This window comes from Ochotona princeps, chromosome 31 (assembly GCF_030435755.1).
Source record: "Ochotona princeps isolate mOchPri1 chromosome 31, mOchPri1.hap1, whole genome shotgun sequence".
NCBI classification, from domain to species: domain Eukaryota; kingdom Metazoa; phylum Chordata; class Mammalia; order Lagomorpha; family Ochotonidae; genus Ochotona; species Ochotona princeps.
The window spans coordinates 10,728,622-10,756,129 of NC_080862.1; the positions used below are offsets into that span (position 1 = coordinate 10,728,622).

A 27,508-nucleotide genomic window follows, 5' to 3' on the forward strand; every position below is an offset into this window, starting at 1 on the left:
GCATGTACATTGTGTGTGACCAAAAGAATCCAACTGTGAATTTGACTGTATTAAATCATCCTCAGGAAGTTCTAGAAAGAGTATTGAGTGCCTGAAAGCATGCAGCAATGCATGTTTGTTCCAAACACATTGGATTTGTCTAGGTTTTACCCGTCAGGTTGAAGAAATGCTAATCTTGCTGCCTTCAGCAGCTGGGTTTTTGCAATAGTCTTTTTCCTTTTCCTAGGGGTTAATTAGCCTTCTTTCAAAATGTGGCCTATTTAGCTGTAGATTCATATGATTCAGCCAGAGCTTCTGTACAAAGCAGAGGCATTAACAGGCGGGTGTGTCCAACTGCTTAATTAGCCAGAATAAAAAGGTCCTTTGTCAAACACGCATCTGTTGCTCCTGACACACCTGACAGCCACATTAGGCAAGGATGACTAGACTGCAAGAATATGCCGCTCATTTGCATATGGGCTGCATCATTGACAAACTGCAGGGGTTTATTTAGCTTATCAAAATGGATTAATGTGACTGCATTTGTGACTGATAAACAAATATTACTTGAAAGGAGGCTGTGAAGAAACTGAGCTAACCAAATTACTCCCAAACATAAACACAGCATCAGAAACCAGTGGTGGGTGAATGGCAGCACCTCATATGTACCCATAAACTGTTATCCTGGGAGTAAAACAAAACCAACGCGTGGTGCATGCTAGGACACTGCCAGCGTGCAGTGATTGCACCCTGCAGAAACGTTGGGAATCTCTGAATTCTGTTAGGGTACTCTGAATGTGTCTGAGCACTTAAATGAGCTGTTTAGTAAAAATTGGGAGGATGAGGGGGCGCTATACACCTCAAACCTACTTTAACATTCTAATTCATCTTCCATTAAATGAGGTCTAAAGAATTAATGAGTTAAAATGCCTCTGGAAAAATGCCTTAGTAGTTGAGTTTCATTATGGCCTCAGGGGAAACACAGGGGATCCTTTCCAATTTGGATATCAGAGAAAGAAGAGAAGGAGCCAGTCCATTGTTAGAAGTATGGATGAAATAGGATGGATTGAAAGTCCTACAGACTGCTGTTGAGAACATTTCTGGCTTCTCATTTGGAAGCCCTGTCATCACGGGATGGTCAAGTCGCCTGTGGAGTGGTCGGCATCCTGGCTTTTACAATCTGCATTCAAACTCTTCCACTTACTAGCTGTGTGGCTCTTTACAAGTCATTTAATCCATTTGTACCTTGGTTTCCTCATTTTTAAAGTGGGGAGAACAACAACTCCATCAAAGTTCTAAGAATTAAACTAGGATATGAATTTAAAACACTTACTATTGTGCCCAGCGCAGGAAAAGACTGAGAGAGAAAATTAAGGTTACCATCCTTTGAGCCAGCTTCTGGAGGGCTATGGTTGGAGCCCTCGATAGTCATGAGATTGGCAGAGAGCCCATTACTTAAGGTCAGGAAGACAGATCAGTCAAGAATGAAGTTGCCTATGAGAAAAATTGAGACAATACCAGGAGACTTAAGTGCTTATCACTTGACTTCACTTTATCATCCACAAACCAAAGAAATGAGTCTGTGATAACTTGGAGAAGAAAGGCAGCTGCTCTGGTCCATTCTGTGACTGACCTGAACTGGGTGTCAGATGCTGGTATTGCCGTGTCTCTATGGGTAGAGCTGGATGCTGGACAGAAGGGTCTCCATGGCTGTCCTGTCTTAAGTTTCACAAGCCAATGTTTTCTACCTGTCTTAATTTACTTATTCTGTCTGTAAGCATTTGTTCTGTTGAATGGTTGACATCTTTTCTTCATTCTCAAAGCTCATTTTAAAAGCTTTGTTTTTATGTCTTTTTAAAAATTCTTTCTTTTAATTTCAAGTCAGAGTTGCAGGGAGAGAGGGCGAGACAAAGGAAAGAGCTCTTTCATCTGCTGTTTCACTCCCCAAATGGTCGCAGTGCTCACAGCTGGGATTTTCTGAAGCTGAAGGGCAGCACTTCTTCCAGGCCTCCCGCATTGAGGGGCCCAGGGTTTGGGAGAACAGGGAGTTGGATCGAAAGTGGACCAGCTGGGTCTCTAACCAGCGCCCACGTGGGATACTGGCACTGCAGTTAGACGATAAGCTTGCTCTGCCACTGCGTCAGTCCCAGCAGTCTCTACTCTCCTTATGTCCATCTGTGCAACATCTGTTACGAAACTCCAAACCTCCGTGAGGTACAGCGGTGCAGTGCATGGACCTGTGTGGTCTGATGTTTGACCACCCCTTCCCAGTTTATAGCTGGGTACGTAAGTGAACATCTGTGGGCATCAGGTGACGCAGATGATGGAGATCCCAGTTCGCGTCATTCAGTTACACGTTTGTATGAGTTCAATGCTCAGAGCTTGGCTATTACTCTTCTGAACAACACCAGTGAATTGATGTGTCATCACTATTGTTTTAAAGCATCTTTCCACTTTTTAGTCTGTTTGCAGGAGTAAACTTCTCATTACCCTCAGAAGAATCACAAACTTAAATGCCAGTAGGGGTGAGGGTAGTGAATGGCTATAGCCCTTTAGGTAATTTGCTTACAAAATACTGGCAGATAAGTATTTTGTTTTGTAATCTACGTGAGCAAAACACATTGTGTCTGTAAAATCTAGTGTAGTTCATAGGTCACTTTCCAGATATATTCTTTTTATCTTCTGTTGTGCTTTCTTAGGCAGTTTATTGAGAGTTGGTAAGGATTCCTTTGAAGGTAAATTTAATTTTTAAAGGGCATTTCTTTCTCATGTACGTTTGATCTTGCTCAGTGCCTGTCAAAATGCCTGGGTCATGTACCCAAAGGGCTATGTAGAATGCTTTAAGATGCACTGTAAGGGGATACAAACTAACCTCGGTAAAGTTTTCAGTCAGTTCTTGGGGAAATAAGTATTGTCAGTCAGGGAGGCACTCTGGGAGAAACTGATTCGCCCTTGATTGTGCATTTTGAAGGACAAGCCCTTAGCAGCAAAGCCTGCTTTCTTATCTGTGTCTTCAATTGACAAATGCTGTCAGGCGTCTTGGAGGTACAAGAGTGGCCCAGGGAACCTCACTGCAGATGATGTGTGATGGTTAGCTCGTGCCTCAGTCCTTGCTGGAGAGCTCTGTTGTAACACACATGGCAATGGCAACCCAAAAGGAGAGAGTTAAAGGGAGGATATACCTTCTTGTTTGTTCTGGTGAGGTGGGGGTTGAAGTATGGGGTGTCTTTGCCCATCTGATTCTACAATGAGAGAAGGTGAAAGAGGCACAGATAGGGTTCCTAACTTGTGTACCACCTCCCAAAGATTGCAGAGCTCCTGGCCCTCCAGTAATCTTGCTTTGGCAAGAGTGTTGCTTTGGGAATATAGGGATTACTATGATTCTCACACTTGTTAGGCATATCTGTGATCTTGATGCTAGTCCTGAAGCATGGTGTGTGTGTGTGTGTGTGTGTGTGTGTGTGTGGTGCATTTTAAAAAGCGAGCCAGTGTTTGTGAAGTTTTCAGCTTCTTTTGGAAAATTGAAGAATCAGCATCTGCATGTTGGCTTTCTCTAGATCCTGGTATCATGGAGCTGACCAGGCACTGATGAATATTACCCACAGCCTCCACCCTTTTGTGCCTGAAGCTCCTTACATGTCTGAGGAAGATTATAGTAGTAACTGTATTTTGTTGCATGAATTAATTTATGTGTGAAATAACATTTAAAGCATTTTTGACATTTACTGAGTGTCAATCAATGCTGTTATATATAATGTGAAATATTATATATACCTTCCATATTAAAGTATAGTGTACTGTAGTAGGGTTTCCCAAAATAATATCCAGTCACCTGGAGAGGTTCTAGTCTAAAAGTCTACAAAGAAAATTATACACAGATTTAAAGCAAAAAGTCTTGATCCCTTGTCTCTAATTGTCCAGCTTGAGTGAATTTCTTAACCTCTCTCTCCTCAAATAAAATCAGAATGGATTTGATGTTTCCACAAAGCCATTTCTACAACTGAATGTGATCATATCAAGTTTGGAGAAGAAATTGGAAGAGGTCTTGCTGTGATGGAACATGCTGAGAGAGGTTAATTTGATCTTCGGAAGAACTGAAATTCCTGAGAGAAAATTAATGTTCACAATTCTTCACAAATTTAAACCCTGGTGCAATATTTTTCTTAGGCTACCAGATAAAACCTGTTTTCCCCCTAGGAAAGAAAATTAGATTTCTGGCCTCCACTCATTGTCAGAGATACATATTTATTTTATTGAATACATACATAACAAAAGGAGGTGTCAAAGGCAGGAAGCCTGAAGAACTATACTTGTTAGAGTAAATGCTGTTGAAAATGTAACCCTGTGTTACATAAGAAATGAACAAAAAAAAAATGGCATGTTGGTTTGGGAAGAAGAGTCAAATTGCATGTTTTTCTTTACAGATCTCATTTATGTGCCAGAGGGTAGGTCCTCCTCATCCTTCAAAACTGTAAATATCATTGATCATTAGCTATCATTGTGTGAGAGTGTAATTAAATTTTGATTTTCACACAATATCCTACCATTTCCATTATGTTTAGGACATATATTAATTTATTTTTGACTCCTGAATAGTGTCTTGGAAAATATCCTAGAAATGATTTATTATAAATTGTACTCCTCCAGTTATATACTGATAGGCTGCAAAAGTATGCAGAAATTGTAGTTTATGGTATAATTACATCCACATAGCATTTGTGTTCTGAGAATTAATAACTCCTGGACAGAATTTTGGACAGCAGTTTATAAAAAGATTGTGGCCCTTTATAACAGAGAAGATCTGAAGGAGGATGCTTTCAATTAAGTCCAACCTTTGAGTCTCAGAATAAGAGGTACAAATAGACCTTTAAAAACTCTGGATTAGTAATTTTTGGCCCTTTCTTGAAAAAGTGGTTACAGTGGCTATATAAGCATTCGTAAAGGGTCAGGATGTTGAAATAAGAGCCAATGAAGGATAGGCAAATGCAGAACGTTAGCACATGTACTGAAGGTGGTCAGGCTGGGGAAGCGTTGTGAACTGTGTCTCTCTGTGCGTTTCAGAGCCCATCATGCAGACATCAGAGACTGGGTCGGACACAGGTTCCACAGTGACTTTACAGACGTCCGTGGCCAGTCAAGCAGCGGTGCCTACACAGGTGGTGCAGCAGGTGCCCGTGCAGCAACAGGTAAGGAGCTGCTGTCCGCAGGGGAGAAACTGTGCCTTGGCTGGGGCTGTGTAGCACCGCCAGACACAGGCAGTGTGCGGCCTTCTGCCTTCCTTCCTGCATGGTGCGCTCATGCGCGGCGCTGGTTCAGCTTTTTACGCGAATGCAGCAAATGTTGGGATTTTTCAGGTATGCCAGATTCTTCCTGCGCTTGCTTCTAGGGATTGAAACATGAATGCTCATAATGTAATCTCCGTTCTGACAGGTCCTTTCTTGACCCTAAAAAGTATTGGTTGTGACTTAACCAATCTCCAAGGTTTTTTGCTCCTCTTTCTCCCTACCCCCATTATTGTAATTGATCACAATGTTCTTTCACTTTAAAGAGTTAGCATTAAGATTTTTCACAGTAATATTGGTTCATAATTAGTACTTATTAAAGGAAAATATGCATGTATCTTTTAAAAAAAAGGTTTATGTACTACTTTATTTGAAAGACAGACTTCTAGAGAAGGGAGTAGAGAAAGACAGGTTCACTCCCCAAATGACTGCAATGTGCAGTGGTCGCAGCTTACCTGGTCTAAAACCAGGTGTCAGGAGACTCTGCTGGGTGTCCCATGTGGGTGCAGGAGCCCAAGCACTTGGGCCAAATCCCATTGCTTTCCCAAGCAAATTAGCAGGGAGCTGCATCAGAAATGGAACAGCAGGGACCCCATCCAGTACCACATGGGATGCCAGCACTGCAGGCACTGGCTTTACAAGGCTGATCTACAGTGCTGGCCCCCAGATGCCTGGATTTTACAAGAATTCTGGCTTTGTGCTGTTTGGAAAAATGCCTTCTCATTAGGTGGCTGATAAATTCTGTTTAATGAAAATAAGATTATCTGAAAGGCCTGGAGAGCTGACTCATCTTACTCAGAGAGATGGGACTGAATCCATCATCGGATGCTTACCAAGGATCTTATTCATGCTCAGGGCAGTTGGCTTATTTTGAAAAACAGAATACCAAGAAAATAATGTTATTCATGCCAAATTAATAGTTGTGTGGATTGTGAATGAGATTGTATGTCAGAGAACATCATCTTGAGACTCAAGATTTGCCTGTATTTTCTTGCTGTCCAAGAGAATCTTTAGTAACTTCCAATTGTAAGTCTTTAGGGAGAGGTGTTATGTTTTTGTAAATGATAGAAAGATAGCCTCAGATGATAATCAGGTTATAAGGAGTGGGTTGGGTCAGGGAATGCTGGAAAACCAGTCTTTGACTCTTTGAGTTAGTAAAGATATGGTAGGTGATTTATCTTGAATCTTGGTGCATCCCTCTCTGGGCCCTACCTTACACACACACACACACACACACACACACACACACACACACATGCTTCCATCCTTTGTGGTCCCAGTTTAAGGGTGAACTGCATGCCGTTTTGATTTACCAGATGGTGCTAGAGCAGGCCCTTTGTCTCTGGATTGCTCCCCGGTACATATAATGGTTGGCACTGGCTTGGGGTCGAAGCTGTGATCCAGGAGCACATTGCAAGTGTCCCATGTAGATTGCTAGAAATGAGTTTCTTGAGTCATTGTTACCACCTGTTAGGATCTGCATTAGCAGGCAAGGGGTGTCAGGAACCGCGTGGGGTACTTGGACGTGGTAACTACCAATCTAAGCACAGCCTTCATCCATTTGTTAAAGAATACTTTTTTCATTACATATGTCATGCTTGACTGTTGAGTAAGGGAAGGAAATTGGATATTACACTAATATGTTTAGTTATCTGTTTTTCACATGCCTTGTTCTCGGTCTTCCTTAGTGCAGAGGTTAAACTGAATAGCAAATCTCCAAGCTTTTAACAGGATTAGGGAAGCCCCGTCACTTCCTACATGGACAGAATCTGATTTTTCTCTTAAATGGAACAATTATTTCTATTAAATACCTACGTTAGAAAGAAGTACATGCATTTCCCTCCAATGTGGAAAATCAGTACCAGCAGCCGCAAAGAGATCACACACACACACACACACACACACACACACTTCATTTTGTCCTTGTGAAAACAATCTCAGGTACATCTGAACACACTGTGGGAAACACTGTACTATGCCACATTAGACACCCCATCCCACCACCATCCCAGCGGCCACATTTTCCAGTTCCTTACCTTCGCTCAAGGAACAGGGTCATTCAGGCCAGGTGGTATGTTGCATTTCTTTCAGCAAGCAAAGGAAGGTGAGAACTTTCATTTTCTTGTTGTCAACACAATGTTCTATATTGCAGAGTCGGTTAGTGTGATATTTGCCTAGAGACACTTACTTACTCCTACTTCTGGATTTATTTGGAAATTTTTTTTTCTTTATTACCATTTTTTTTTCTTTTTTTAATGTTTCTGCTAGAATAGTATAGCTTAAACTTCCCTAGTACATTCTAACGGTGTCCCTGTGGATATAAATTGCCCCAAACTGATAAGATTAGTGCTATAGTATTTTCTTACTGCTCTGACATGCTTATAATGCTTGAATTGTTAATGTACTGATGTTATCTTGAGTTTACTACTGTAGCCGATGCCTTTAAAAGCTGATGGCTTGTGTTACTCACTCATGATGGATATTGAAATCATGATATTAATGTCAAAAGTGGTTACTTCTGTTGATTCACAATTTAATGTAATCTTCTTTGGCCATTTTGACACAGAATTATATCTACTGGAATATTCAGAAACAGCAATAACAAAAATAAATCCAAGATTCTATTGTATGCTTGTTTCATGAAAGTCTTAAAGATTCTAATTTCACATCAAATAAAATATTGATGCTCAAATAATTTCTGTGATAATTTTATTCTATATAATATCAAATATCAAATTTCTACCATTTAAGAATATTGCTCATTAGTGAAGAATTCTGAGCAAAGAATAAAAGTATTATATGATTATTCATAATCCCATATCAAATTTTCTGCTTCATCTACATTTTTGTTATCATATGTTAGTCTTAGTTTTTTTTTTTTTAACTTACTTTTTTTATTGGAAAGTCAAATTTACGGAGAGGAGGAGAGACAGAGAGGAAGATCTTCTGTCCGCTGGTTCATTCCCCAAGTGTTTGCAATGGCCAGAGCTGAGCTGATCTGAAGCCAGGAGCCAGGAGCTTCTTTCAGGTCTCCCATGTAGGTGCAGAGTTCCAAGGCTTTTGGCATGCCTCTACAGCTTTCCCAGGCCACAGGCAGAGAGCTGGATGGGAAGCGGAGCAGCTGGAATACAAACCAGCACCCCTATGGGATCTCTGCGCATGCAAGGTGAGGATTTTAGCCGCTGGCCTACTGTGCTGGGCCATCTTAGCTTTTTATTGTAGGTATTGTTGTCTAATTGAATAAAATCTATAAAAATATTCTTATTCAGTATTTTGATATGAATCACCAAATTTGATATCACTCATTTTATCTTTTTTTGTGTACAGTTTGGATTGATGAATCTGTATACAATGTGACTGGAAATGGAGTGCTCCCCACACCTCACACTTCTCTTCCCTGAGTGGTTGATATTTTCTTGGAGATTATTCTTGAAAATAATTGTTTTATGCCATAATCAAGGAAGTCAGTCATCTAACCAGCTTGCTCTAGAACTGAGTTTAAAATCCAGACAAAGGACTGGGTGTTTGGTACATCTGTTAGGACGACACTTGGAACGTTCACATGTTAGCATGCCTGGGTGTGCTTCTACCCTTCTGTTGGAGATTCCTGCCAACGTGGACCCAGGGAGGCAGCAGGTAGTGGCTCACGGAGCTGTGCTCCTCCCAGCCATCTGAGAAACTTCAGGTGGATGTCCAGGCTCTGGCTGCAGCCTGACCCCACCTAAGCTGCTTTTGGTGTTAGACAACTGGACCATCAGAGAGAATCCGTTTTTCTCTCTCTCTGAGTGTTTAGGTGTGTGTGTATATGTGTCTCCCTTCTAAGAAAATCAAAATAAACAATACAAATTTTAATCAGTCTACAAAGGGACAAAGAAGTACTTACACAAATTAATGTCAAAATGTAGTTGAACAGTGATTGTGATGGCAAAAACATTTCAGATTGATTGTTTTTTCATAATATAGATTTTTCATGTACTTTTTAAAAAGATATATGTGTTTTTTATTTTTGTAAAGATTTATTTTTAAATTTCTATTGGAAAGTCAGATATACAGAGAGGAGGAGAGACAGAGAGGAAGATCTTCCATCTGCTGATTCATTCCCCATGTGACCGCAATGGCCAGAGGTAGGCCAATCCAAAGGCAGGAGTCTGGAGCTTCTTCAGGTTCTCCCATGTGGGTTCAGGATCCCAAGGGCTTGTGCTGTCCCTGACTGCTTTCTCAGGCCACAAGCAGGGAGCTGGATGGGAAACAGAGTGACTGGGATTGGGATTGATGCTCATATGGGATCCTGATGCATGCAAGGTGAGGACTTTAGCCACTAAGCTACTGCGCCAGACCCAGTGTACTTTTGTACATCATAGATGGCTTGGTTGGAAGTTAATCTTCTACTTACAAGAGACGATTGCAAAGAATTTCCCAAAATTGCATTGCAGGAGACTTGTAAGAGTCTGTACGTCTTTATGTCTACATAAAATCTTGGCTTTACTTGGTTCATTCAGTGTTTTGTTTTTAGAGGTGATTTGTTGCCTTGACTTTAATGTTAGTAGAATTCTCTAGTTTGCAAAATATAGTTTGTTCTATAAAAATTGCTTCATCAGTGAAAGTGGGAACTCTAGTGTAACTAAAACTTCTGCTTACATATAATTCGAACAGTTTGGAACCTCACTTAATTGAGCATATTTTGTCTTTGTCCATTTTATGTTGACATTAAAAAATGCCAGAGGCTAGGTAGGTATTTTAGAAAGAAAAGAGCTGATTGTGTTCACAGATCCGCGGGTCCAGGAGTGTGGCTCTCACTTCTGTCTTGTTGCTGGGCAGTACCTCTTGATGAGTAGCATCATGCATCATGTCATGGAAGGACACAGGAGGTTGGTGGGCACCTGTGGAAAAGCTTCCGTGTGGGCCAGACCAGAAACTGCCAGGCTTAAGAAATGCATTAATCCTCGTTTAGAAACCCTAACACTTCTCAACACCGTGACATCAGGGACCAAGCCTCATCATGAGTTTTTGTGCTGAAACAAATCAGAGCAATTCTTTGCACGTGCTTAAAATACACGCAGCAGTCTAGCACGGCCTGCTTGCCATCTGGGTTTGCAAGAGAAACTTGTGTCCAAATTCAGTTTTTATTTATGGTAGGAGCTGGTCAAGGAGGTTTTACCAGAGGCAGTTGACTTACAAGCTAAGAATGGGGAGTAGTTAGAATGAAGAATGGGTTTTGAAAAAAGTCCTTTTTCAGGAAGGTGTGCGCATACAGCCATGGCGTGAAATAAGTCTGTGCTTTTTGCGGCTGAAACGAAGTTGAAAGGGCATGAGAACGAAAACGCAGGATTCACTGGTTGTAGGGCGGAGGTTGTTAAGTGATAGGTGAACAATCTTGATACGTAGACTTTATAGATAAGTCATGTTTCAATCTGTAAATAGAATACATAAATATTTGATGGCTGCCATTTCGAATTTGCTGTCTATTCCGTGTGTGCCAACTGTCTGGTTAAAACAATAAATGATAACAACTGAAGTTCCATTCACAGAGCACCTCCAGGGTGCCAGTCCCCGTGCTGGACGCGTGGCTCGGTATTGATAGGTCATAACAGGTGGGTGGGGTGGTACTCTGTCAAGTAAGGCACTGAAAGGACTTCACTGCCTTGTTTTGGATGAAAGTTCTTTGACCTTGACAGTTTGTTCTTGTATATGAGAAGTAGCCTCAAAGCTAGTCCTGACAAAATGATTTGTGTGGGACTCTGTGGGAATTTTACTTCTTTCAGGAGTAGGGTTTATTTATATATTTGTTTGGAAAACTTTTCTGTTTTTGAAGTGTCTTTCATTACAACCAGTAAGCACTTAGCAAGTAGTAAGTGCTTAATGTAGATTTGGAGTCATATATTGAATAATATAAAAACTGAGAAACTTTGAGTGTGTATGTGTGTGTGTGTGTGTGTGTGTGTGTGTGTGTATGTGTAGGGAAAGGACTTCAAACCTGCCCAGTTAGTTTCCTCCTGCCACTTACAGTAGTTCTTGATAGTCCTTTGTGGAAACTCTAGGAATTCTTGAAACAGTATGAAAATCATGTTATCTCTTACATTCTTTAGCAGGAGATGGCTTTGTTTATTTTAAAGATTTATTCATTTGCATCTGAAAGGCAGATTTGACAGAGAGGAGAGAGAGAGAGAGAGGGGTCTTCCATCTTCTGGTTTACTCCCCAGATGGCTGCATCAGCCAAGGTTGAGCTGATTGGGAGCCAGGAGCTTCTTCCCAGGCTCCCACGTCTGTGCAGGATCCCAAGCACTTGGGCCATCCTCTGCTGCTTTCCCAGACCATAAGCCGTGAACTCTATGCAAGTGGGGTAGCCAGGGTAGGAAGTGGTGCTCATTAGGAATACCTGCACTAGCAGAGGGTGAGATTGCTATGCCACTCTGCCTGCCCCAACCAGGTGAATTTATTAAACCAGCGTGCTAGAAGCTTGATTTTAGGATACACGTCACATTTTTTTTGTTCTTGTTGTTATCCATGCTTTTCATCCAAGGCAAGATTTTAGAAATATATGTTTTACCTTTTTATTTTCTTACTGACATCGCTTTAAATATTTTGTTGGCATCAGTCTAAACCATTTCTGAAAAAGCTCTAAGAGTTCGCGTTCTTACGAACTGGCAGACTTCCTGTTTAAAACCAATCCAAACCATCCTCTCTGTTCTTGCTGCCCAGTTAGCTCAACGGTAAGTATTGTATCTGATATACATTCTTTCAGTCATGATTTTTTAAAACCAGAAGTCAGACTCAACTCATCTGACTTCTGAAGCTGAGCTCTTAAGCTCTACCCCCAGAGATAAAGCAGTCAGATGAATTTTAACAAGATAAACTGTTAAGTGGTATTAAGCCCACTGCCACAGCAGTCAGGACTAACCATGGCAGTCCCATTGCAAAGAACATAATATACTTTATGTCAAGAAGGATCAGTTTTAGCTCTTTCAATCACCATGCATTATTGAGAAACCCTACAAGTAAAACTAAAGAAGCCAACCGGAGCATCTAGAGTATAAGGGGTATTTAAGCTGGTTAACTAGCAAATTAAAAAATCTCAAGCCTGAGACTTCCTACATATCATTTAAACTCTGATGTTAGCTATGAATATCAGTGACTATGGACCATTAGAAGGAAAAAAAATAACAAAAGTCAGGGCAGTAAGCTGTTAGCATCAGGTAAGCTAAGGAGACAATACCTGAAAATGTCATTTATAATTCTCAAAACTTCAAAAAATCCGAAATTATGTTAAATGAAAAACATTGAAAAGTAAATGCTGTAATTTTGCCTTTTCTCGTTAAGCAGTAATCGAAGCTACTATTTTAATGAATACTTACTTGATTTACATCAATAAAACTTGAAAATTGTTCTCAAAGTAATATCCCCAATTGAAACTATCTTTGTCTTACGTTCGTAGTTCGGTGTTAAAAAGAGTCAAGAAAATCAATTAAGAATTGATTTTCAATAAGGATTATTGTAAAATTATGTCTACATACCTCTACTGCCAAATGAAAGGACTCCCAATGAAACAGCTAAATATACCTTGATAGCATACTTGGTTTTCTATTTCTACAATGCCATGATACACTTAAATAGCAGTGTGCTGAACTTGAAACTGTTACTGAAGGAGTATACGGTTGGGATAATGGGGGGCAGTGATAGGAGAGGAAAAGGGAAGAGGGACAAAGAGGACGGGGGGATCCATATACTTATAACAGTGCATCATGGAAAATAATAACAAAAAAAATGAGAATTGGAAGAAATGGAAGCCTATCATTGGTGTACAACTTAGGAACTACCATAAAAACAATTGGGTGTTGGAAAATGCAAATTGGTCCCAGCACTGTGGCTCAGGGGCTAAAATCCTTGTATTGCACGCACCGGGATTCCACGTGGATGCTAGTTCATGCCTTGACTGGTTTACTTTTCATCTGTTTCCCTACTTATGACCTGGAAGGGCAGTAGAGGATGGGTCAAAGTCTTGTGACCCTACACTTGCCTGGGAGAGCTGAAGGAGGCTCCTGGCTCCTGGCTTCGGATCAGCTCAGCTTTGGCCATTGTGGCCATTGGGGAGTGAACCAGCGGGCAGAAGATCTTTCTCTCTGTCTCTCCTCTCTATATATTTGCCTTTCCAATAAAAATAAATAAATCTTAACTTGCATTTTCTTTTTTAAAAAGTTATTCTCAAAGGAAAGTACTAAAAACTAAATATGAGGTCTTTAACTCGAACATGATCATTAAGGTTTGTGACTTTGAGGTTTATTTTTGGTAGTAGTGATACATACCCTGGTAGTCTTGTGCCAGGACAACACTGTCCAGCACAACCTCTGAGAAAAATCAGGTGTAGAAATCAGTTGCTCAGAGGTCTTTGAAAAATCTAAAGTCATCTAAATTACCTAAATTTATCAATTTGTTACTGGATTTAGGGGAAGGTAGAATACAAATGTTTAAATTAAAAGCAAATATGTGATTTTCCACCTTTTTATAGTCTTAACCGGGACGTGAAGATCCATTGTAGTACGTATCCCTATTCCTGAATAAAAGGAGACCAGTGAAACTTCTACATATACCTTGACAATAGGATCCTAGAGTGGCTACCATTTGTCTAGACCTACAGTGCTGTTTCATAGTTCAGTAGCAGAATGCTGGACTCGTGTTGCTGAAGGACTGTATCATTGTAACAGTATGTGGGGAAGGGGAGAGTGGAGGAGGGGGGAGGAAAGGATGGATCATGGAACACAATATAAATAAAAAATAAAAGTAATATAAATAAATAAATAGAAATGCTTTTTTTTCCTGTAAGGTTTAATGTCAACTAACAAGTGATTTAAAATAAGCCTCAAAATTGGAAATAGCAAACAGAGCTTTCTGTGTGTGTTGTTTGTTGTGCAAACTCTTTCTCGCATATCCGTGTCTTTAGCTAAACCTGAGATTGTTACCTATATCTGCTTTGGTGTAGTGATGGCTGTAGAGATTGTTACGTCCACACATTAATAAAAAAAAAAAAAATTAATTCCAGTTCTTTTTTAGAGCAGCATCAAGTAGGAGAAATAAGAAAAAAAATACATAAGAACACTTCAGCTATCAGAAGAAAAGGAGAAATTTTAATTCAAAATGCGCATTACAGTACTTAGGTTTAAGGAGGTATTGTAACGGTTCTAAGTCTCAAGATAACTTAGTATCTCATCACTAGTGGAATTAAATGATAATGCAGACTAATGTGAATTTTTTTCTTTCTGAAAGCCAGCCTACACGGTGTGTAGAATGAAATAATGAGACCAGATAACTTCTCAGGTTTTAGAAAGTGAAGGTAAATACATTTATTTTTGTAAACCTGTTTTAGTTCCATCAAACAATAATTGTTTTGAATTTTTCTGAGCCTGACCAGACCATTGATTATATTCTTTTGCTTATAGCCTTGTTTCTCATTCTTAATAAAATAATTGCTCTTTGAAAACCACTTCGATCAATAGTTCTGATTTTTGAAAAAAAAATCTGTTTAGTGATCATTTTTAAGATTTTGAGACTCACTAATGTGTTAATTGCTCGTTAATAGTTCTAATATGTGAAATTCATAATTAGTCTTAATTTTCTTCGTTAGTGTCATAAACAAGTTTCACCAAAGTTCACTAATTCTTTGGCTGTTTTCTTTTTAATTAGATATCGAAAAATAGCAAAAGAAAAGGAGAAGTTGAGGAACTTAAAGGAACAAATGAGATCTAGAGAATCTAGTGTAATAAGAAAAACCCATATTCCTGACTGTTTGGTATGAAAATGAATTACTGGCAGCGCTGATTAGATGGTTCTCTAATAATTGTCTTAGATTTTAGTAGTAATTCTGTTACATATGAATTATTTCTGAATATCGTTAAGGTAATGACTAAATTGGCAGTTACTGTTTGAGCTTAATTGTATTTCTACCTATAATTTAAGTTGGCAGTACCTTAGCTTAGTCCTAGAAGATTATGCCTTTTGGGATCTGGCACGATTACTCGACGGCTAAATCCTTGCATCTGCAGGATCTCATATGGGTACTGGTTTGTGTCCTGGCTGCTACACTTCCCATCCAGGTCCTTGCTTATGTCTGGGAAAGCAGTCAGAGGCTGTTCCAAAGCCATGGGACCCTGCACCCATGTGGGAGGCCCAGATGAGGCTTCTGGCTCCTAACTTCAGATTGGTTCAGCTCCAGCCATTGTGGCTACTTAGGGAGTGAACCAGGAGACAGAAGATCTTTCTCTGCCTCTCCTTCTCTTCTGTAGATCTGCCTTTCTAATAAAAATAAAAATAAAATAAACCTTTAAGAAGAAAAAAATGATGAGTTCTGTTTTGGTGCTTTCTGTGAAGCAGAAATAATATTGATCTAAAATTGTAGACATCTGGGCTAAAGGAACAGTGACTTAATTTTTTTTAAAGGTTTATTTATTTTTAATTGGAAAGGCGGATATACAGAGAGGAGAGACAGAGAGGAAGATCTTCCATCTGATATTTCACTCCCCAAGTGACTGCAATGGTCAGTGCTGTGCCGATCCGAAGCCAGGCGCCTCCTCCGGGTCTCCCATGTGGGTGCAGGGTCCCAAAGCTTTGGGCCGTCCTCGACTGTTTTCCCAGGCCACAAGCAGGGAGCTGGATGGGAAGCGGGGCTGCCGGGATTAGAACCAGCTCCCATATGGGATCCCGGAGCGTCCAAGGCGAGTACCTTAACCACTATGCTATCGCACCGGACCCAGTGACTTAACTTTGATCTGAGAATGTGAATGAATTGGATCAAATTCTAGGTTTTTACTTATTTGGCAAGTCATTGCAATTTCCCTGAACTTTACTCACGAGAATTGAGTTACAGGACTCACTTGGCAAATATGGATCCAGCATTTTTTATGTGCAATGAATTATGTCTTGTGCTGAAATGTAAAAAACCTTTAAGTTAGGTCGAAGAGGCTGAAGGGCAAACAGAGGTTGGCATGAAGAATGGGGACACGAAAGCAGCAAGGAGGAATTGATCATGTGACTTGGGTAGGAGTCAGGTGACAGGGTGGCACATGACTGAGGGAAACCCCTAGAGTGGATGTTATTTTGTGCAGTGACACCAGTGATTAGTTTCCTTATCTTTGAAGTAGAAATAATTGAACTGAAAGAACTACAAGAATCTAAGCTATAGGGTAATAACATACGTGTAACGTCTCCTTCTACTTGGCCGATGTTTTTACAGATATGGGAAAAAAAGATTCTTTTGTGTTTCAAACACTGGTTAGGAGTTGTTAGGAAAATGATTGCATTGATTGCATTGATTCTCAAGGTGTATTGCATGGTATCTTTTGTGTTGCTGTGTGCATAGGTGTGTGTGTGTGTGTGTGCACATGTTTAGGTAATCTTTGTGTAGAAGTTATGAAGAGATCCAAGATTATCCAAATGTCCACTTTATAACTGAGAATGCCCTCAGTTTCAGTGGATTAGCATTCATGACCACTTTGATGGCCAGTGGAACTGTTTCAGTTGTCCCAGGCCTAATGAGGAAGGCTAATACCAGCTTCAATATGCAAATGAGCAAGGCTAGATGCTACAGCAGGCTGTTTAAATACAAACTGTCCTCACTGTGCTGCTGGAGCCCACGTCTCCTTGTTTCTCAGTGTGGCTTGATATGCTTCCGAGACCAGCGGTCACAGTGGAAGAAAGGCCCGCCTGGCCGCTTCTACTAGTTAGCACGTATCTTTTCCTCAAAGATTGTTTCACTGTTATGATTTTAATTGATTTATGTAACTGGCACCTTTTTGTGAAACTGTCACTCAAGTTCATGGTCCAGCAGTCATGCCTCCTTTTACACTCTGGATGTCTAACTTAACGCATACGTTATGTCTCTGCATAATGGGTGTTTAGCAAATGCCTTGAATTAATTTGTGAAGAAGGTGATGACTAAATTGGCAGTTAAATGATTGCAGTTGAAAATACTTCAGTTCCCTGGTTAATGTTAAATACATGTCCGCATGTGCTCCGTTTTTTAGGTACCCTAATTTTGGATATGTAAGTGATCACTATCTGATTCTCTAATGTGAAATATATATGTTGCAGGTTTGTACAAGATATATTAGTTTGGGAAGAAATTTTAGAATTTCTAGTAATTCTTTTTTGTCTTAAAAAATACAACTAAACTATTAAAAATAGCATATCACATGTGAGGAATTCTGAAGGAAGGAGCTTGTACATTCTATAAAATGTATACCACTCATAATAAAATGGACCTGTATCTAAAAGGTGTTAATGATAGCGCTTAGTAACTACCAAACCAATACATCACTTACTATTCTATAGCTAATCAGGAATACAGTATAATTTATGTACAGTAAGGTACACGTATTTATGTATACGGTTAAATGGGTTTTGGCGACATATGTATGTGCATGTATCTGTTTAAACATCATCACAAAGTGCACAGAGTTCTCACCTCTCTTGTAGTTTTCTCTCCACTCTTTGCTCTCAACACCTTCCCCTTCCCATCATAATTCAAGGAAAATACAGACCTGCTTCTTGGTGTTTGGGTTGTTTCATCTTTTCCAGAATATTATATAAAGACCTATACAGACTTCAGTGTCTGACTCTTTCACTTGCTGTCATGTTTTGGGGATTCATCCATGCCAGGAGGTGGATCTGTGGATCTTTAGTGAGTCTCTGTAGAGAAATGTTTGTCACTGAAGCTCATTACTTGGACGATAAAGAATAGGTTGTAGTTAGCCAGAAGTGTGGGGTGGTACATTTGTTTTACAGTGTCATCCTCCTCTCCTCTCTTCTCATGTCCTCTCCCCTTCTTTCTTCCCTCCCCTCTTCTCACCTTTCCTCTCCCTTCCTCTCCCTTCCTCTTCCTGCTCCTCCCCTCTCCTCCTCTTCTAGCCTCTCCTACCTTCTCCCCTGCTTAGCCCTTTCTGCTCTCCCCTCCTCTGCTTCCCCCTCCTCTCCTCCTCCCTCCCTACCCCTGCTCTCTCCTCTTCCCCTCCGTGTTCTCTTATCCCTTGCCTTCTTGTCTGTTGTCTCCCGTGATCTTTGCGCTGTGCGTTCGCTAGCACTCAGTTCTGCTTCTCTCAGGTCTCTGCTTTTCTTCTGGTAAACAAGTCTGTAAAACTGATCTGCACAGACTCTTCAGAGGAATGGTACTAGGAAATCTAGAACTTCATCTTTCTGTTTCCTGTTCATCTGCAAGGAGACCAAGAGCACAGAGGAGAAAACACATCTCTGTTTTGATTTATTTAAGACTGCGAAATCTGAAGCCCAGAGAAGTACAGCAACTTGGATACAGTCATACTAGAAATTAGGAAAAGTATTCCTAACTAACTAACTAACTAACTAACATACACGTTAGAAGAATGACTTGCTGTGACCATTTCTAATACAGAAATCAGGGCTGTACAGCCATGTTTGTTAATAGGTTTTAATCTTGAAACTGTGAAAGGGAGTTCCTAGTCCCTGGACACAGTCCTGTAGCCCCTGGTGGGATCAGTCTTTCTCTACCTCTCCCTCAGTGGGCAGAGGGCACTGAAGGTCTCTGTTCTCATGTTATTATTTTAAGGATTAGAATGAAGACTGGTGTTCCACCTCTGCACTTCCACTCACCACTAACATAATTTTTTTAGACAATTTAAATGATTTTGTTATGCTAATTATTGAAATCATCCCCAAAGTCATAGCATATCCATATCAATTTGATGATTATTGTAATATATTTTAGAGCTAGGTAGAAGCACTGATTTAATCCTAAGTACATCGGCTGTAGTATAAATAAAATATTAAAATGTAATAGAAATTAACTGTGCTGTTAAAGAAATTGAATTGGTTACATTATTTTTGTAAGTATCTAAATTCATTTGCCTTGTCTTATTATCAACACTGGTTTTATGTAAAAGACTCCATTGTTAGCAGGAAATATGCAACATCTAAATTTTAAAAGGGGAATTGACTGAACATTATAAATAGGACACTCTGATGCTTAGAGAACTCATCTTTTATTAACAATTATTAGCATGATATGTCAGTAGTATGTACAATTGCAAATAAATTGAATGATTGCTGCTAATCAAGTTTTCCTTAGAGAGAAATTATTCTGCAGATGTCTTATTTCATTAAGAAAGTACTTACTCTGTGTTAAAAAGATAACTTGAAGAGGCCTTGTCTTTAATTATATTTTTGATCTTGTTTTGTTATTGAAACCGAATGTCATCACATCAAAGTTAATGAATTTCTGTCACACAGTCCTGAAGGGAAGCACCTACCTTTTACCCACACATAAACACACACCAAAATATTCACACATTGCAGCACAAGTTACCTGGTAATTATAAAAATAAGACATTGAAAATTAGCATACAAGTGCATTCTGTCAGTGTTGTGTGCTTAAAAGACAACAAGAACATATGCTCTTACCTGTTGATAAGCTGTTGATGACCTGTTGATTTGCAGAGGGTTGCACAGATCTTAACTGGTACATTTCAGAGTGCCCTGGGAAGTGATTGTATCCCTGCAGGGTACGCTTCGGTGGGGATAAGATTATTTTATCACCTCAGAAAGTTTCCTTAGATCCCTCCCAGTTACTCCTTACAATCATGTACTTCATGGAAGATCAGGAAAGAGCTATTTATGTGAAAACTGTTTCGAACCACTGATTTACATAAAAAGTTAAATATTGATTGGTGTAATTCTGAAACAGTAACTGTGAGAAAAAGCATTGTGAAAAATGTTTGCAACTTATTTTTGGCTTCATAAGTACTTGATAATTTTGATTAGTAATACTGAACCCTACAGATATCCTACACATACTCATATTGGATAACTTACTGTAAGGACCACCTTAAAAGTTTTCCTAACCTTGGGGCCAGCACAATGGCATAGTAGGTTAAGACTCTTCCAGCAGTGCTGGCATCCCATATGGATGCTGGTTTGAGTCCTGGCTTTTCCATTTCCTTAAAGTTCCTTGCTGATGCATCTCTGGGAAAGCAGCCGAGGATGGCTCAAGTCCATGGACTCCTGTGCCCCTGAGGGAGGCCAGAAGAATTTTGTGGCTCCTAGCTTTGAATTGGCTCAGCTCTGGCTATTGCAGCCATTTAGGGAGGGAACCACTTAGTGGAGGATTTCTCTCTCTATGTCTCTCCTTCTCTGTGTAAAAATCTGCCTTTCAAATAAAAATAAATCTTAAAAAATGAAATTTAAAAAGCATACCTGTTTCTAAAATTGATCACTAACTCAGTCCAAAATTAATCGTTAACAATTTATGATCCATCTCTTTCTCATCATTTGTCCCTAGCTATAAAACATTTACTCTGCCAATATAATGCCATTCTTCATCTAAAAATTATCTAAATTGTTGGGTTTACAGGACTTTATCTTTTTGTCTCTTTGAAAACTGTCAAAAAATTTATGGTGAAATTTTAACTTTTACTCTTGCAAAGCATTTTATTCTGCACAGCAGCATATGGGCAGAGCTATAAAGTAAGAAATAAGAAAGATGAGCTGTTTTACTTAGGAACTTCTATGGTCTGATTTGTGTGCGTGCATTTGGGGGAAAATCCATGTTAAAAATCCTTATGCTCGTAGCGGTGATGTTAGGAGGTGGTACCTTTGGAACGTGACTTAGGCATGAAAGTGGAACCCTCAGGAATTAGATCTGTGCCTCCATGAAGGCAGCTCAAGACACAGGTGTTTGGCTTAATGGCTAAGACACTCCACCAACTGTAGCTGAGTGCCTGGATTCAATACTCAGTCTTGGCCCCTGTTTCCTTTCTCCTGCCAACATGGATGTGGGGAGGCAGTAGCGAGACCTTCAGTGTTTGAGTTCCTGCTACCCAGCTGGGATAGGATTGCACTGGGCTGCCAACATCAGGCTAGCACAGACTTGGCTGTTGTTGGTAGAAAGAGAGTTGGTCAAGGAATAGGAGTTCTCTGCCTTGTTCTCTCTTTCTTCCTCTCAAAGAAAAAAGGTGAGGCCTGGGAGAGACCCTTCATCCCTTGTACCATATGAAGACACAGCTGGATGATGAATTGGGTGAACTGGAAAATGGGTACTGAATCTGCCTTGACATTGGCCTTGTCTGCCACCAGAACTGGAGAAATCCAATTCTGTTATTTGTAAGCTGCCCAGTTTATGGTATTTGATTAAAGCAGCCCAAATAGACTAAGACAGGAATAGAAAAAGAATGGCATTTTTCCTGCTTTCTTCGCTATCGTATTCTTTTTATGTCCTTCTTCCCTGATGTGCCATCTGTCTGTGTGATTTTTCCCCTTTTGGAGGCTCAAAGCTATCTAGGAGACTTCAGTTTGTTACTGTTTCATTTCCTTCGCTAGGTCCTTCTCCCGACTCTTAAGGATTTCCATTGCCCAGCTGGTCCAGAAGAAACAATGTGCCTGTCTGTCTAGAGCTTATTCATAAAGTTTCTTCTCTCCTCTTTATCTGAACCACCGCTGTTTTGCATGGAAGGTAGTTAGTAATACTAAGATGTAGGTAAACAGCAGACGTGGGCATTAACATCTTCACCCAGTTCATGTTATTAACGGTGGTGCTTAGGAAGGAGCAGAGCATTCAGCTCAGAGAAACCATTCTGCCTTGTGTACTTCTAGACCAGTGGGCAATTGAGGAAGACTTTATGTGGTTAGGCTTTCCCGGTGACCGTCAGCTGACCACAGCTGTTTCACGACCATGCAGGGACACTTGGTAGTTAGATCAATAATGCCTTCTGTTCACTAAGTCAAAAACCATGGAGACATCAAAGAAAATCATTCCCGGAAATGAGATCCTAGTTTATCTTCCTGATAAGCCATCTGTCGAGCTTCAAGAAAGATACTGATATCTAAGTCCAATGCTGCTGCTTTTATGTGTATTTCATAAAAAGAGTTTTGAGAAGAATATTGGATTGGTGAATAATTCCACAGACTACTGTTGTTGTAATTGTGTCTTTTGAGGGGGTGAATGACAGGAAAACGCTCCTGTCTGTTGGTGGTTCCCTCCCTAAATGCCTGCAATGAGTAGGAGCAGAACAAGCTCAAGCAGGGAGCTGTACATTTAGGTCTCGCACTCGGGTGGTGGAGAACCCCCTTACTTGAACTGTACCCATGGGCTCTCGGGGTCCACAGTTTGCTCTTGGTTTCACTGAGCGTGACTTTACTGTGTTTCGTATCACTGAACTTTTTCTTGCAGTACCCTATTTATTCCTGTAAATATTTTTGCACAAGTGCTAAATCCAACATGTTTTGAAAAAAAGTTCAATTAGTGTTGAAGCAAACAGACCAGAAAGTGACAATTTTTTTTTTTCAGCCTTGTCATCCTAGTACTGCTACAACATTTTCTTTCGAGGTATCTTCTAAAAACTAGATAATCAGCTTCATATCAGTTTTGATTCTTGTAAACCAATTCCAGAATATAAATAATTCAGCATTTCTTAGAGTATGAAAAAGTTAAAAAAATGTATTATGCAGTAGATTGCATTCTTTAAACTAGAGGCAAAAGGTAAACAGTGGAGCAATTTATGCTATTATGCTTGCTGATTAATATTTCTTTATCAAATATTGAATATTCCTGTAAACACTGTAGCCATTGTATATATGTACAGAGAGCTCAGAGATAAACCTGGCTGTGTTGCATATGCTGACCTCCTGTGAAACAGATCTCGCACCCTGAGGCTTTTATGATATCTCTTATCACCGTACATTTTTATTAGCTGCTCAACCTAGTAGGACTTTGAAACTGGAATCCATCTTTTAATTTGTTTTATTCTGCACATTTAATATTTGAACTTTCTAAGCAGAATTGCATTTTCATTTTATTAAGCCTTAAGATGTAGCAGAAAAATGAAAGATTTGCATTGCCATACATGTCACTTTTAATAAGACCTAGCCAGAGGAGCAAAAGTGAAGAGGGGAAAGTGTTTCTGAGTGAATTTCCCCTTCCCTGGGGATTTTGCAAAGCTCTTAAAGGTGCCCAGCGGTGATAACTGTTGCTTTGGACCTGTCTGGATTCGTTTTCTCTTGCTGTGCGACAAATTAAAACAAATTCAGTAGCTCAAAACAGCACCCATTATCTCACAGTCTCTGTAGGTTTTTCTGTCTCATGTCACACGAGACTGAAATCAATGTCCTGAGCTTTTTCTAGAGTTCTTGGGGAAAGTTTATTGTCAGCTCCTTAGGGTTTTCGGTAGAATTCACTTTCCTTTGTTCCTCTGTTTTCATGCTGGTCTTTGGTTAGGATCTGTTTTCAGTGCGAAAGGCCATCCATATTACTTGCATAAGGCGACATTGAGGCCTTCCAGTGGCCCAACTCTCTGACCTCCGGTGCTACTTGCTAGAGAGCCATCCCGCTTTCAAGCACTTACAGAGCTAAATCAGTCCAATTCTGTATTTGAATCTACTGATTATATAATTTAAAAATGATTTCTCCATCATATTTACAGGGTCCAGGAATTAGTTTGTAATCTTACTTGAAGGGGTATTTTTTTGAAGTCTGCCTACCATAGTGTTAGGAGTCTACCATCAGTCTTCCTAATAGCTTGTTGATAACCAATGTGCCGGGGTGAAGCATGTAATTCGTATAGATAGCCCATTGAACAGGCCTCAATTTTTAAAAAATATTTTCTTTTATATTTAATGTTGTTTACATAGTTGCAAGGATGTATACACCCTGGTGAACCACCAATCAGGGTGGGCAGGGTCTGGGCATGGAGGAAGAAGGGTGGGGCAAATGTTCCTGATTTTTTTTCTCTTTCTCCTATATCCACAGGGGGTGGGGAGGGGCCACTTTCTGGATGGGGGGCAGTCATTTGACAATACTGTAGAAACCTCGATGTGGGGAAGAGTGTTCTAAGGATAATATTTGAATGGTTTTGATAGTTCTAAGACATTGTTGATTTCATTGTTCCAGGGTAGGGAAAATCTTTCCAAGATTTGTTGTTGGTTTACAAAGTTCACCTTAGTGTATCCACACAACCAGACACTTGCTGCAAAGCTTGTCCAGGAGAGCTGTCCAAACTGTTCTGCTTTCCATCCTCTGATGAGACACTCGACACTCTCTGCTGACCCAGATGAGCTGGATGTCATGTTCCCTATTGCATTTGTGCATGCTGTCCAGTGCACAGGCATCAGCAGCTGAGGAGGTCCAGTCCTGATACATGCACTCCAAAGTCAGACCACATATCCTATGGTTTGAGTCCAGCAATCTAGGTGGGAGAGTTTCCCAAGAAACCTTGTCAGGGGTGAGCCCAGGCCTGACTCTTGTGCACCAGCTAGTGCAGAGTCCGCTTCAGTCCAGTCACCTGCATCAGTATACTCAAATACCAGCGATTGCAGTTTCCTGGTCAGTTCTGCCCCTGACCCTGTCTCCTGCATAAACTGACACATGCTGTGGCTTAGCCCAACCCATCCTGCCACAAACCCAGCCCTTTGACACACCAGCAGGAGCTACAGCCTAGTTGGGGAGATTCCAGTGTCCCCCAACATGACCACGCCCAGCCACAGTTTCTGCATGTGCCAGTATGTACAGCATTCTGCTCCCGCCCATCCTGCATCCCGTCTGGTTCTCATACACACTCATAGGTGCTGTACCTTAGCTCAGCTCACCCCATCCCTAGACCAGCATACATGAATGCCAGTAAGTGCTGTCACCTTGTATGGCCCAGCCCTGGATCTCATGCTCACGATCAGGAGTGCAGCCAAGCAAAAGAGTACCCACTAATGCCCTACTAGGCCAGTTCCCGGCCCTGGATCTCGTACTTTCCAGGAAAACTTTGATCCCCCCGATATGACATGCACCCATTCCCAGCACCTGCCAGCAGATAAGCAGGCCTCAACCTGAAGAAGAGTTTTGCTACAAAGGGTAAATGTATTTCCAAAAGTGAAGACTCAGTATTGTAAAGAATTCATTTCTTTCCCAAATGTGTGCGTCATTTCTATATAATCCAAATAAAACACTTGAAGGAAATTTTCTTGAAAGTTGCCAAGCTAATTCCAGATTTCACAAAAAAGAATATATCTATGAATAACCAAGAATACTGGACAAAAACAGGGGAGTGTTAAAGGAAAGACTTGTTATGCCTAATCTCAGAAAACACTTAAAAATATGGTAATAATAACTAGATGGTATCAAACCAAGAATAGTAATAATAATTTGGTAATTATTTATTTAAAGAGAACTTAACTCACAGTCAATACCACTTCAAGCAGAAATGGGATAATGCACTGGATGGTATTGGAGAATTAATATCTGTTTGTTAAGGCACGATCCATGACATTATAGCTTTATGATAATGCCTGAAGTAGATTGAATTAATTTAAAGTTACACACAGATAGAAATAAAACAAGAAGAATATTATTTCAAAATCTTAGAAGACAAAGCGCACTTTACATAGATCATAAGGACCTGGAAGCTTATAGGAAAAGCACTGTCCTCTTCTGCCAAGTAAAATTTAATAAATACCGTAAATGACCTTAAAAGTAAAAGAAGACGTGATGTGTATGTTAAGAAGAGATTAATCATGTGTTGCGATGTCCTGCAGGTAAGTTAAGGGAGGGTAATGTAACAGACAAGTGGGCAAAGAGTGTGAATAATTACCCACAGTACAGGGAAACCAACGCCCAGTAAACAGATGGAGAGAAACAACCCCAGGAGTGTTTAAATAATAACCAATCACATTGCTTCTTTGTAGCAGTTTTTATAATAGAAAAAAAGTAACATAAATGCTCATAAAGTAGAAGAGCTAAGTAGGTTAAGCTTCATCAGAACTATAGAGTGCCCTGAGGCCAAAAAAAGTAATTGTGTGTGCCTGCACACACACACACATGCATTTGGAAGCAGCTCTAAGATGTGTTATTCAATGAAGATAAGGAAGAAGCAGGCAAGCACACATTATATCTCTCCTGGTGCATAATTGTACTCTCCTGTGAGAAGATATTGCATCAGGTACATCAAACATGCACCCATGTGTCTTTAAATTTAGGTTGAAGCCTCTAGTATATTCTACTAGTTCTGTACAATAGTGGCATTTCGGGCCCAGCGCAATAGCATAGTGGTTAAGGTCCTTGCCTTGTATGCCCGGCATCCCATATGGGCGCCGGTCCTATCCCAGCAGCTCTGCTTCCCATCCAGCTCCCTGCTTGTGGCCTGGGAAAGCATCAAGGACGGCCCAAAGCCTTGGGATCCTGCACCAGCATGGGAGACCTGGAAGAGTTCCTGGCTCCTGGCTTCAGATTAGCACAGCTCCAGCCGTTGCGGCTGCTTGGGGAGTGAGTCATCAGACGGAAGATTTTCCTCTCTGTCCTCCTGTCTGGATATCTGACTTTGCAAATAAATAAATAAATACATCTTTAAAAAATGGTATTTCTTGTTCATGATCAAGGAATGTACGAGGTGGTGTGGCTCTGTCTTCGGTCAGCTCCTTCGGATTCACAGTGGGCTGTCACAGTTACAGAGTGTCAGCCTGACTTTGCAAGTGAGCCTACTAAGCCAGTTCAGCTGCGCCCCGCCCCCAGTGGGTGGGTCACTTAGCAGTGAAGCCACATAAAGGTCATTTGCTGTGTTCGTGTTAACCTGTCTGGAACACATACTGAATGTATTGATGGAGTATGGAGGAGCGCTGCCTACATCCAGTGTTAGTCATAAGCATCGCCAGGAAAAATATCTGGAGGTGGACACCAGCATAAAACAGGGACAGTCCCAGAAATGTAATTAATGTAGCTTAGTAGAGCCGGCCTCCCAGAGGGAATGGTGTTGAAGGTAGTATTACATTCATGAGATGGATAGTAGGCGATTAGGGCTGATTTATTGAGCTGATTCATTCATTTGTTGATTTTTTTTCCAATCTGTCAGAAGTCTGAGGAGCGTGCTGCCAGGGCCATACCTCCTTACGATTCTGGTTAATGAACAAGTGTAACAATAAAACAGGCATCATTTCCATATGCACTGCAAATGGGCATTCTTGTGGTCTGCACTGGGAGGGACTAGGAAGATGTCTGTTTTCTCAGGTGTCTCGCTCCCTCTTTGGAAAACCGCATCTTGCATGTTGTCTTGGGGCAGCTGACGTGCCTTCTCTCAGCTTGGTTTGCATACCTTTCCTCCAGAGCCGCATTCGTCTAGAGATTCTGTAGAAGTGCCTTTGCTTGTTGCCCTGCTGCTGCTCCTCCGGACGCCACCCCACCCCCCCCGTGTGGTTGATTTAACAGCTATTGGGTGCTCATTCTTTTCCCACAAGTTTCACATCTGATCAGTCACATGAAC

At 40.5% G+C, this 27,508-nt stretch overlaps 1 protein-coding gene across 6 annotated transcripts in view; it reads left to right on the top strand.

The window, feature by feature from the left end:
• The window catches only part of RFX3 (regulatory factor X3), a 238,008-nt gene that overhangs the window by 96,649 nt on the left and 113,851 nt on the right, over window positions 1-27,508 (top strand). For all 6 annotated transcript variants that reach the window (XR_009244434.1, XM_058657283.1, XM_058657287.1 and 3 more), the window contains one exon: window positions 5,041-5,165. Coding sequence is in view for 5 of the 6 variants with exons in the window: in XM_058657283.1 (XP_058513266.1) it covers window positions 5,049-5,165 (117 nt within the window). In the remaining variant the exon portion in view is untranslated. The remainder of the gene's footprint in view (window positions 1-5,040; window positions 5,166-27,508) is intronic.